Here is a 12,344-nt window from a genome sequence, read left to right as displayed (position 1 = left end):
TAATATTGGTGTCAGAGCCTTTGTGATAACCAACAATTTTTAGAAAAAGCACAGCTAGATAATATTGACATTAAACAACAACAACAACAACAACAACAGAAAGAACCCACTTTTCTTGAACAATTTCTCTGTAGGTTTTGATGCTTTTCCTTCGTTCACTTGTCCCATCTTCCCCAGCCAGTAACTTCTCCATTTTTTTCCTTTCTTCCTCTTTCTTGATTAAGTCCTGAGAAGCACTTCTTCTACGGCTTTTCCAACGTGCCAGATCCTGTGGGGGTGGATTTGGTGTAAACAGAACATACTTTTTCAGGCTTGCACATAATTCCATTTTTACTCCTCAGAGTTTAGTGAGCACTGAATATGGGCCAGACACTATGCTAGGGCATTCCCACACAATCCAATGTCTGGTTGGAACAGGAATGCTTCAAAGGCAAAAAACTTTCAGATACATCTACATTATCCATAGCAGGGTAGCACATTTATTTAAACATGGCAATGTGAAATTTGCAATCACATTTCATGTCAGTTGCCAAATTTTAAAGTATTGCTTCGCCAGGGGATTTCATTTCTTGCTATTTATGACGTCTGCATTGTGAATGAACTTGCTGACAGTACAATGGTAGGAATTAACCACAGGCCTCCACAATGTCCTCAGGGAAGGAAGAAAAGGCAGAAAAAAATTGGCTTTGGGGTCTTACAGAACTGATGATTCTACATGGATTAATTCTTCTGATCCTTACAACAATCTCACCACGAATCCTAGGCACTTATAGCATAATGACGAAGAGTTAGGCTTCTAGAGTCAGATGGGTGGGATTTCGGCTGTGGGAAATAACCCTAGCTCTCTCTCTTCCATGCTTTGGCATCTCAGGCTTTGGTTTTTCAGCGTCTCTGTACCTCAGTTTCCTCTTCTCTAAAGTAAAGATGATAATAACACCTACTCTGACAAGCCTGTTGTGAGGGTGAAATGAGATAGTATATATAAGGTGCCAGGCACATTGTAAGTGCTCAATATATAGTAGAAATAAATATTACTACATTTCATTGACTTTGGAGAAGTTAACATTTTTGACTAATGGCAATGGCTATCTCAGAGTACTCGGTGAAGATGAAATTAAATAATCCACTCTCCCTCCTCTCACCCCTATTGTCAAGCTCTTCCCCTGCCCTGGCTCTTTGCTCTCAGCATACAGACAATCTCAAGGGCTTCATCAGGCCCTGGAGCCTTCCTTTCCTAGTTCGAATCCTGGGTCTCTTACTCACTAGCAGTGTGATTTTGGGCAAGTTACTTAGCTGTTCTGGGACCCATCTGTGGAATTGAGGTGATAATAGTTGCTAGCTCACTGAGTTACTAAGAGGATTAAAGAATTATTACATGCAAGACACTTAGAACAGTGCCTGCCACTGGTACACTTTCAATGTTGGCAGGGATTTTTGTCATCATCATTATCAGTTTCAAATATATAATCTCAAAAGACAGTACATCCTCAATTCTACATCCCATGCCAGTGGACTCCCTCCAGTTCCCCTCTCCTTTGTGGCCAAACTTCTAGCAAGGGTACTTGCCTGTGTCATTCACTCCTCACCCTTCATGTTGCTATTAACCTTCCTTTAATTCCCACATTAACTGTGTCGCTGTTTGAAATCCTCCAGGGGCTCCCTTCCCCTGTCTGGCTTTCACGTCCAAGTCTACCCACCCCACCTGATTTTCTGCTCCAAAGGGCCTCTAACCCATCCTGCTGGGCAGCCTCCCTGCCGCCCGCGGCCTTGGCCGGCACTCACATCTTGCCATTTGTCGTCCTCTTCCCGTAGCTGGTTATTTATTAGCTGCAGCTGCTCCTGGCGGGCCCTGCTGTGCGGCTGCACTGCGGCCTCCTCCTCACACCGCACGTCAAACATACTCGTGCTCCTAGGTGTGGAGAGAGCAGAAACAAAAATGGACCGGGATCAGAGCCCCCTCGTCACATCTCTGCATATTCTGGGACGTTCTGCTGCGTGGGGGCGCTATTTCACTTGGAAAACCGGTCCTCTTTCAGGCAGCTCCCTGATGGCTGTTTGTTCCCTCCCTCAGCCAGAGGCGAGCATGCCAGCACCCCCACCTCTTCTTTTGCAGCAAAAGCCCAATGTGACCATTTTTTGTCTTCAGCGGTGGCTGCATCAGGTCAATGTAATTTTTATATGTAGGTGCCAAAATATGCTTAAAGAAGATCTAGGAAAAGGCATATGACACTCTGGGCTCCTCTCATTTGGAAATGCATTAGAAAATAAAAAAGAGAACTAAAAGGGGGAGGGTAGTGTTCCATGAAGCGAAACTTTTTTTTTTTTTTTTTTTTTTTACAGAAAATGCTTCTTGTGTAAAGATCTGGCTTAAATGTTTTTTATTATATATTAACTAAGGTAACTTCTCCATTTCCAAAAAAATATCATATGGTCCTAAGGCCGTATTGTATTAGTTTCTGAATTTTGGAAGCAGCCAACAACTATGCATTAGTGATGCATACGTTTATGTGGTTGTCTCTATTTCCTGTAAAACTGTCTGTAAATCAATAGTGCAATTGTTGACATCTTGGAATCAGGAAAATCAGATATTTCATAGTAAGATTAAGGAATAAAATATATAAATCAGTATATACTTTGTATCCTAATATTCTCATGAACATTTTACTTTTTTGTCAGGTTACTTCTGAATTTACTCTTTTAAAAGAAAAAAGGGAAAACAATTTCTTAAAACCCTCTGTCTATACATATAATTGATATATTCTATAGGAGCTTATTAAAGGGTGGGCAAAACCATAGGGCGATTTCTATGATGCTCACATAGACCTTTGTTACAGCAAAAGCTGAAGCAGCAAGATGAAAACAGAAATAAAAACCAAAGCAAAATCCTTTTTCCCCTCTTAAAAGAAATGAGCTCTGGGACCAAATGCGTTACATAGTGCCAAAATCAAAATATGGAGGCCCCTTTAAAGTTCACTGTTAACTTTTAAGGACAGAAGAACTGTGATAGTCTGTTTTTGAAGCCAGCTTCACACAAAGAAAAAGAAAAGTCATGCACTTAGACACCAACTAATTCCAGACATCATCAGTAATGTCCAAAACTGTTGTCGCCATGGCCAGACAATGACAGTGGCAGCATCACTGGATGCTAGTGGGTTCCTTAGCAGGCAGCTCACTGGAAGGTGGCTGCCCACCTTCGTTTCAGTCCACTCGAAATAAATCTGCAAGAGTATGTAGGTGCCTCTCCCCTCTCTCTAGATGTTAGACAATTTAAGGCTGACCTAAGAGAGCTAAATCTGAAGACTGGACTTGTAATCTGTCTTCCCCAAGAGTATTCTAATAATCTGACTGCATAGAAGGACTTTTATCTGAGGTCCTCTTAGCTCAGATATGACAAACCACCGTGCGGAGCTGCCTCCACTTACTCAGTGGGTAGTGTTGATTGTGGCAGCTGTGCCTTCCTGAAAGATAAATGGCAGTCCTCAAGAGGCAGGAGGGACTGTGATTTTAAACTTATTTTATACTATTTATTCATGTTGTTTAGGAGAGATTTAAGAATTTGCAGAGTTAGGTAGAAAAGTCTAACCCATGTTTTTTAAACTTCAAGGATCAAAATTCCCTTAAGTAGGCTTTCCAGAAAGAGATGAAAATTCATCCCATTCTCCTCTCAGTTTTAAAAAAAAAACCTTTACCTCTATATTGAATTCACTCAGTTCATCTTTTAAGGCAATTCACAGCCTTTGCAAAGATCTTAGAAGACAGAAACCTCTCTGAGCTGAGACTTGCTCATAGTCTACTCAGTAGTTGGCAGATTATGGGAGAGAAAGAAGGTTCTTTCCTTCAACTTTGCCATCTATAATTTCCACAGGGCAGAATTTTGGTTTAGGCCACAATGGGTGGCTTCTGGGACTCCAGAAAGAAAACAGCAGCCTTCTCCAGGATTGGGAAATGGTTATCTCAGTTGATGGGCATGGAAAGGACAGAAACAAGCCTTCAGAATTGCCTCTGTCCTTGCTTCTTATCTCCGTTCCCACCTTCATGAAGGTCTAACTGCCTCAGCCCAAATGTGGCCAAAAGCTGTTTAGAGAAACAAAAAAAGAAACTCTTGTTTGCCCTCTCCTATACCAGGAAATACTATTTTTTCCCAGCATTGGGTTTTTTTTTTTAAAGAAATACAAGCAAACTGACCAAAAGAGAAACTAAACTTATGAGCAATACTTTTATGCCATTTCAAAAAAAGGAACTAAGCAAGTTGAGAATTGATCATTCTAGACAGAAAATGGGCTGAACCACTACTCAGAAAATGTTCTCTAATTCAGAGGCTGGACTCAGCCTCCACAATGAAGACGTGTGTGTCTCGGGATGGGCTAGGGGGATCCTGGAGAAGCCCAGCTTCCAAAATATGAACGCGACTTGCACAAAACCTGTGCTTTCCAGCACAGCAAGCCCTGTCCTTGGGCTGTTGGGACAGGGGATCTAGGCTGCTGAGCCCAGGAGTGTCCCTTGGTGGTGCGTTGGCATTTTTGAGGTCCAGGATTAAATTACCTCAAGGGGAGCCTGGAAATTGTTTCTGGGCCAAGTCGAAGGTAAGGGAATTAAGAATAAAATGGCCTCTGGCTCTTACAGTGTACAGGCTCCTTTGGTGGGGAGAGTGTTGGAAGAGGAAGTGTGTGGAAGTAAAGAAAAGGGCAAGAAGGTGAAACTAAATCTATGGAAACATTCTTGGCTTGCCAGGAGGCGGAAATTTCTATTTGCCTGTGTGGTAGGTCTGCCCCTGACCTGCATTTTCCTTAAAGGGCACATCTTTTTTTGATTGGGCTGTATTTTAAGAATGTGTCAATTATGAATAGAGTCTGTGCCAATAATTGCCCTTAAAGATTTTGAAAAAGGGAGATAGTGAGGGAATAAACTAAATACATTATGAATTTCTATTTAAAAAATAAACTTCTGATATGAACTTTTTATTTTGTTCCCCACATGGTTTCATGTAAATTATGTCTACTCCAAGAAGGAAATTTGGGCTTTTGGTATTCCCAGATAAGACGTCTGGGAAAGAAGTTCCTTCTACCCTCCTTATTCTATATGGCTGCTTTTTGTAAATTTAGGAGAGAAGGGTGTCCCCAATCTAACTGCTTAAAAAAAAAAATCATTAACTTCTGTGGGTGAGCTTTCATATTCAGGTACAGGCACAATCTGAAAGCTTTTTAATATAGCTTTTTTCTTTTACTTTTTAGGGTTTCCCAAACAGCTTTCTTAGGCAAATTGAACAGCAGCTTTGCACTGATGAAGAATAAATCCATTCTATCAAAATCTTTTTTCTAACCAAATCAAAGTAGTGTTTTGCCTATCAATTTTATGCAGTCCTCCTTTCAGTGAATATTAAATATTGCCACTACAGATTTTAAAAGTAATAATAACCAGGGCTCAATTTTATAGACTCTTTAACTCCATGCAGTCAGTCAAGCTCAGGCTGAAGTTGGTTTGGGTTTTGAGACATGAGTGTGCTTCTGTATGTCAGGCTAACAAAGCAATCACAGAGCGTACACCGGAAACTGGTATCGTTGGTGCAAGAGTCAGACTGCTTAGAGCCGAGAGTACGAACGGAGCTGATGCCCTAAACATGAACGTGGAAAAAGCACAATTTGAAAACAGCAAATTTTGGGCTAGCGCTCATCGTCACTGTTGGAGATAATTTGTGTGTCTGACACTGCTGTTTGGACCCCTCACTATGTGACTTGAAACTATGGCTCAGAACAGCAAGATGGGGACAAAGCGTGCCAGTGACCACTTCTGTCAGCCCAGACGCCCATGGGGCCACGAGCTGCCTCTCGGAGGACAGACATCAGGTTCAGAGGCGACTAATGTTGGAATTAGATATTAGTCATGTTTCTTAAAACACAAGATACTCAAATCTGAGGAAGCTAATATTTGGCTACAAAAACTTTTGCCTTGGATATTCATTTCAGAATCCTCTGTGTATGGAAAATCCATTTCTGAAATGGAGTTAAAGTGGTCACAGATGGGAGAGTACGGATTCTTCTCAAATTTGGAGGTGAGACAGCGGATGGGGAATGAGTCTCTGAGAGGAATGGAAACCAAATAGCAGGGAGAGGAAGCCCAAGTCCTGTTTTACATCTTGACCCCTTGCTCTGCCATGGAACTTGACTGAAACCCCAATGATTTGGTCTCAAGCATCCCACAGTTTATATTACTCCAATCCGGGAGGAACTTGGGCTTCTGAATCTACAATTAGTGGTTTAGGATTTATTTTCTTAGCTTAAAAAAATGTGGCTATGAAAATGACTGCCTCTTTGTTAACTCCAAGCCCTAAACATATCAAGAATTAAATGCAAAACACAGAATGCCCTTTTAATAATTCTGTGGTTCAGAAGGAGTACCAACATCCAAATGGTAACAAGAACAACTTTAACATGCTCCATCTATGAAAAGCAAATGTTAAGTTTTAAGCAGCAGCTGCATATTAGAATCATGCTTCAGTTGCTTTTTCATTCATCTCTCCTGCACAGAACATATGTTCTGCATTCCATCTTCAAGTGCTTTTCTGAGACTGCACAAGTCAATTAGCTATTCAGTTCGCTGTTGCATTAATTGCATTTCCATTAGTGGTAAGTACTGAAGGCATGCAGTTTAGGCTAGTAATTAATGTATTCCTACGAATACAAGACAACTTACTCTGCGTCATCAGACACAGCAGTTCTCGGACCGTATCTATAAGACCAAATACAAAATTAGACGATTGGCAAGACAGAAGGTTAACACTATAACCAAGCTGAAAAGAAAAACTGCTGGTGACATGTATGTGTGTCAAACCTTTTTTGCTGATCATACTGGAAGAGAATTACAATTAGCAATTGTACAATGAGCAATATTCATGAACTGCTGAAAATGAAAGAAAAGTCTTCACAGTTCCAAAGAATGCAAAATTTGCATTAAAACACAGAGGAGAAATGAAAATAATTACCACGCTACCCACACAGAAAAGAATCTGTTTAATATAAACATAGAAAGGCTTAGGTGCAATCCACAATGTTTAGAGAAAGCAGCTTAAAAAAATCCAAGCCTGCATTAGGGTTATTCACAAACAGTTAAACTGTTCATGCTTTTATGTTCAGCCGTAATGGGCTGTAATGGACATTCAACATAGAAGCATGCTCTTACTGACCCTTTCCCTGACGTGTTAATGCATTTGCACAAATGACATCAAAGAGTGTTTCTGCAGTTTTCCGAAAGCAAACCAGAACTCCAACCAGAACCCCAATCAGTGCTTTCCACATGCATTTGACAAAAACCACAATTCCTAGAAAACTGGCAGCCTTAATCCAAACCAGACTTGGATGATATTCCATCACTTGAAAATTCAAAGTTTTTTTTACAATCTTTTATATTCTTCTGATTATTTTGATCTACAAAATTGTACCCTCTATGCTATAGGCACTTTAAGTTATAATGTGTCTGATAAAGCAAAGAAAAAGGTCAAGTAAGAAAAAAATATTAGAACATTATAAAGGCATTATTTTAAGTACATTTAAAAAAGCAGCTTCCACAAATGACTGTCGCCTTAGCAAAGGGGAATTTTAAGGGAAATTTCTTTGCTATGCCCTGAAAGCCTTGGCTGTTCATTTCTGCACTCTGAAGGCAGACAAAGAATTACTTAAGTAAGGCAAAAAAAATGTTCTGCTTTTAGTTTCCAATAAATTAAATTTTGACGTTTTCAGCAGAAATTACCTGATCCCATGTTTAGTTTCATAACAGTTTACTATAGGAAAAAGATTAATTTCTGAAGGCCTCTTCCTATAATCTTAGGGAAAACACCCCAGAATACGTGGGTTTACACACACCCACACAAACACACACACACACACACCCTTCACTCTTACGCTTTTATCATTCTAGAACAGTCTGCATTCTTTGATAATTATTTTCATTCACAGTGAAGGCAACCACACCAGGGCAAAAACGTAGAAGTCTCTGGAAATGGCCAAAAAACACAATGAGGAAAGGGTTTGTGGATGTTCCTGTTCTGGCAGTAAAGACTCTTTTTCTGTTTCTCCAGGGGATAGTTTCAGAAGGTGCTGAAGTTTAACCTAATACACCCAATTGTCCAAAAACACCACTACACTGAAGCAGATGACCAGTTGATTCCAGCACATCCAGAGCAGCAGAAGCAATGTCAATTCTGAAGGTTAGATAAATGTTTCCCAGTTAATTAACAGGCCTATTGGAATACACTTATTCAAATATAGTATTTTCTAAATTATCTATCGAGGAGAGCTGAGAAGTCATTCCTAATGGATGGTTAATCTAGAAATAACCAATTAATTTAATAGTTGGTGTTTTTGTGTCTCTATTTGAATATTTTTGTTCATGTTTGATTGAAGTATAACATACATACGGAACGTGCATATAGCACATACACCTAAATGAATTTTCACAAACCAAACATAACCATAGATTAGCATTGAGTGTTGTGTACTATATAAACTGACCCATACAGTGTGTACTCTTTTGAGTTTGGCTTCTTTAGCACATTTTGTTTATGAGGTTCAGCTATGTTGTTGCATGTGGGATGTATTTGAATTTAAATTGCTTCTACACAAAACATAGCATTTTGTGGACATCTCTGCCAACAAATGTAGATTTACCCTAAAATTTAAGATCCATCAAGGCAAGGATTTCTCTTTTGGGGTTCCCTGAATAGTGACCAGAGTAGGCCCTCAATAAGTACTTATTCAGTACTTATTGGATAGTCTGAAAATTGAAATGGAAAGAATAGAGCAGTTTCTGAAGATAAACTTCATTTATTCCTTTACTATACACTTATGGATTTAAGGAATTACCTCGCAGACTAATTTATTAGCGTTAGGAGGGCATCAATTTAAGCAGAACTGTCTTTGCTGTTAAGGAGAACATAATTAGAACTTGGACTTCAAATAGCTTTCCCAATTGTCCTAGGGGACAATTGAAAAGTAGTAAGTTAAAAAGTAGCTAATAAAGAGATGTTTTTAAAATGCAAAATAGTGAGTCAATAGGCTATGAGGTACAAAATTGGCCAGGCAAATCACAATTGGTATAAGCATCCTAAAAAAAAAAAAAATCAATTAATAAAATTGAATTGTGAGGCTAGGGGTATTTAGAAAGATAAAGGGAATATTCTGTGTACCTATTGATTGCATTTATGTAACTCCCAGCACTAATAAAGCACTTCAGAATCAATAATTCACTGGTCATATATTTCCATATTGTGCATGTGGGGACAGAGCCAGGAGTGCAGTTTCCAGGCTCTCGGCCTCACATGGAAAGGTGCTGGCTCAGGTAGCAAATGGCCATCAACTGTGATTGGATGGCCATCAGCTGTGGCTAGTTGGCCGTCAGCTGTAACCAGTGAGTCATTGGCCACTAATGTAACTGCTGTGGCTGCGCTAGCAGATAATGGTGGCTGGCAAGCAGCGGATTGCAGTTAGCAAGTGAGGTTGGTTGGCAGAGAAGTGGACGGCAGTTTGTGGATCGTGCGGCTCCCACTTCCTGTGTCTCCAACCCAGCCGCCAGCAAGACGATAGTGGTACGACTCCCCTATCTATGGCTCCGTGGGTGTTCCTTTTTGGCCGAGCCATATCCTGTGTTCTTATGTGGGGAGCGGGACTAGAGACGCCGCCTGACACCCTGCATGACAGTGCACTAGCAGAAGCTTCATTTGAAGTGAGAGGGAAAAATTGGTTTATTGCTCATTTAAGATTCTCCCCTAGCACTCAGCACAGTATTTTACACATAGTAATTACTCAATAAATATTTGCTGAAAGGAAAATAAATTCCCAAGGTATGTGCTTGCTCTATTACACAATTGTGTCACACAATGAATCTCACTATATCTCCTTATGCTCAAACTAGCCATTCATTCCCATCTGAATATTAAGAGGAATCTTTCTGAATCACAAACAAAGGGAATGACAAGAATGACAGGGATTTCTTCAGACTTCCACCGTTTCCTCTAGCAACTTGTGTAGACAACGCTCTGCAGTGGGGCCGTGGCTTTCCACTCAGATAGAGCTGGGTTTGAATCTTGGATTGTAATTACCAGCTATGTGAACGTGGGCCTCAGGTTCCTAATTGCAAAATGTAGATGAAAATTCTTACTCTCAAAGGTTGTAGGCGGAGTCAGTAAATGGGAAAGCACCTAGCATGTATGTAGTAGGCAGCTGTAGGCCTCACGTCCTTCTTTCCTTTCATTCTGACTTGCTTTACAGTAGCCCATTGCTCCAGGGTCAAGCCACATCAGGGCATCTGGAGTGAGTGATTCTGGTGGGCCAGGCAGGCCTTCTGTCACTAATCAGCTTTAACCAGCCCTAACCATCTGATATCCAGGTGTGATCCATTCACTTAACTTCTCTCTTCATCAGGCTTTCCATCTGTGAAACGGAGCTAACACCAATTCAACCTTCCTGTGAATTCACAGGAGAAGGTGAGCTAGAGGGAGCAGACACACTTTGAAAGGGCCACAAAGCACTCGACAGCTATAAAGCAGAGCACGGATATTACCCCTGCTCCCTGAAACCAGTGTTATAGAAAAGCTCTACTGTGGTATTCTTATCATGATTCAGAAGACTGTAAAGCACATTAAATCCAGATGATAACGATGGCTCGAATATTAATGTGAACATTTTGGAATTACTTAAGGTTCTCCCTGCTCCGCACTCCACCCTCTGTCCCACTACCATCAAGGCCCTTCCTGAAGCAGAACTGCATCACCTGTTTTTCAGTGGAGCTTATAATTATGCAAAAACACTCCCTTGCCGTACATGGATCACACAGACCACACTTTTAACAAAAATATATCACTCATTCAATAACAACAGACGCTTCGATGTATAGGACCTTAAACCAGACCATGAACCCCAGGATTAGTATTTCCCTAGTCTTCATTTTAAATCAAGTCATGGTATGGAATAGAAGTTCTACCTCTAGAGAATACTGTTTACTAATGTTGAAATTAAATTAAATTACAAATTTTATAAGTGGTAGACATCTTCTTTAGACTAGAAGTCCCTCCTAGAGCCAAAGTGGAATCAAGTAGGTCAGAAAGAAGTTCAACTGCTTTATACAAAGGCTTCTATGTGAGCTAGGAAGAAATAAGTTTCCCATTTCGGATGCACACAAGATGAGAGTCAGAGAGAACGTTTAACAAGAAAATTCACAACTCAACTGTTTTTTCCACACCTGCCTGCATGCAAAAAAGGAAAACACATTCTTGGCAGACTGCGCCAATTTTTATCATCTCGTTTCTTTAAGCAATACCCAGTAAGTGGCATTGATGTACCATAATGCATTAAAAACATATTCAAAGCATGGATCAAGACTCAGGCTGGAGAAACAAAGTCACAATGGCACAGGATAGTCTTCTGACCTCTTATCTTTCTTCCGTGGACCCTTGGAAGATTCTTCCACATCCTGTTGCTTTGCAAATGGAACTGGAAGGAACTGGTTTGGGTTGGATCCAATATGTCTAAGAGATTTCCCAGTTCTCCTGGCCATCATGTCATCTTTTTGTGAATCATACAACTTTCTTTGGTTTTTCAGTCCACTGTCACTCCTGGCAGGAGCTGTCATCTTCTCCGAGCTCTCTTGTCTCCCTAAAGCCTCCCATTCAGAGGCCAGAGGGCACGAACTAGGGCAACATTCAGTCCAGCCAGTCAAAGTCCACTTATTGCTAAAGATCTTTTCAGTAGCATCACGTGCTTGACATTAACTCAAGACAGAAGGAGCCAATGTCCATAGAGAGAGCAGCACATACAGCAACTGAGTATCAATTACCGTGGGCCTCCATCATGCAACTGGTACTCACATGGGAAGAGATTTCCCTTTCTGGTTTTCATGATTTCTGAGAATGAAATTTGGCCAGCAACCAACCACATGCAAAGCCTAAAATCTCTACCCCAAGGGGCCACTGAAAGCGGAACTCTGACACTGGGATGGGCGCATTCCTTTAAGCTACTTAACTCCACAGCATGTCAGTCACCAAAGTGCATATTGTGGCTGTAAGCTGCTTTCGGGGAGCACAACAGCCACACACAGCAGAGGCAGCACACCCTGGAATGCAGGCAAGGCGCTCACAGTGGCTGGCCGCTCTCCTCGGATCTTTCAGCCTTTGGCGGCATCTCAGAATCTCTTTGAGCAGCTCGTTCTTCCTCTTCTTTGCCATCCTGTGGCAGCTGTTTGGATGTAACTAAAGCCAGAGAGGACAGCTTTACTACTGGGAAAGAATTCACACCGGAGGCCTGGATCCCACCTGTCATCCTTCACCTGCTAGGGAGGGAGGAACCGTGGCTCCTCAC

At 41.0% G+C, this 12,344-nt stretch overlaps 1 protein-coding gene across 17 annotated transcripts in view; it reads right to left on the bottom strand.

The window, feature by feature from the left end:
• The window catches only part of LIMCH1 (LIM and calponin homology domains 1), a 348,524-nt gene that overhangs the window by 61,176 nt on the left and 275,004 nt on the right, over nt 1-12,344 (bottom strand). For 10 of the 17 annotated variants that reach the window (XM_074324616.1, XM_074324608.1, XM_074324613.1 and 7 more), the window contains 3 exons: nt 6,691-6,726; nt 1,783-1,909; nt 111-268 (listed from right to left, as the gene is read on the bottom strand). In XM_074324616.1, coding sequence (XP_074180717.1) covers nt 111-268; nt 1,783-1,909; nt 6,691-6,726 — 321 coding nt within the window. Of the gene's footprint in view, nt 1-110; nt 269-1,782; nt 1,910-6,690; nt 6,727-11,416; nt 11,678-12,123; nt 12,236-12,344 lie in introns of all 17 variants that reach the window. The other 7 variants (XM_074324612.1, XM_074324611.1, XM_074324615.1 and 4 more) reach the window with 2 other exon arrangements.

This window comes from Rhinolophus sinicus, linkage group LG02 (genome assembly GCF_036562045.2).
Source record: "Rhinolophus sinicus isolate RSC01 linkage group LG02, ASM3656204v1, whole genome shotgun sequence".
NCBI lineage: Eukaryota > Metazoa > Chordata > Mammalia > Chiroptera > Rhinolophidae > Rhinolophus > Rhinolophus sinicus.
Note: the sequence above shows the minus strand (reverse complement) of the source record. Positions and strands in the feature narration are given on the sequence as shown.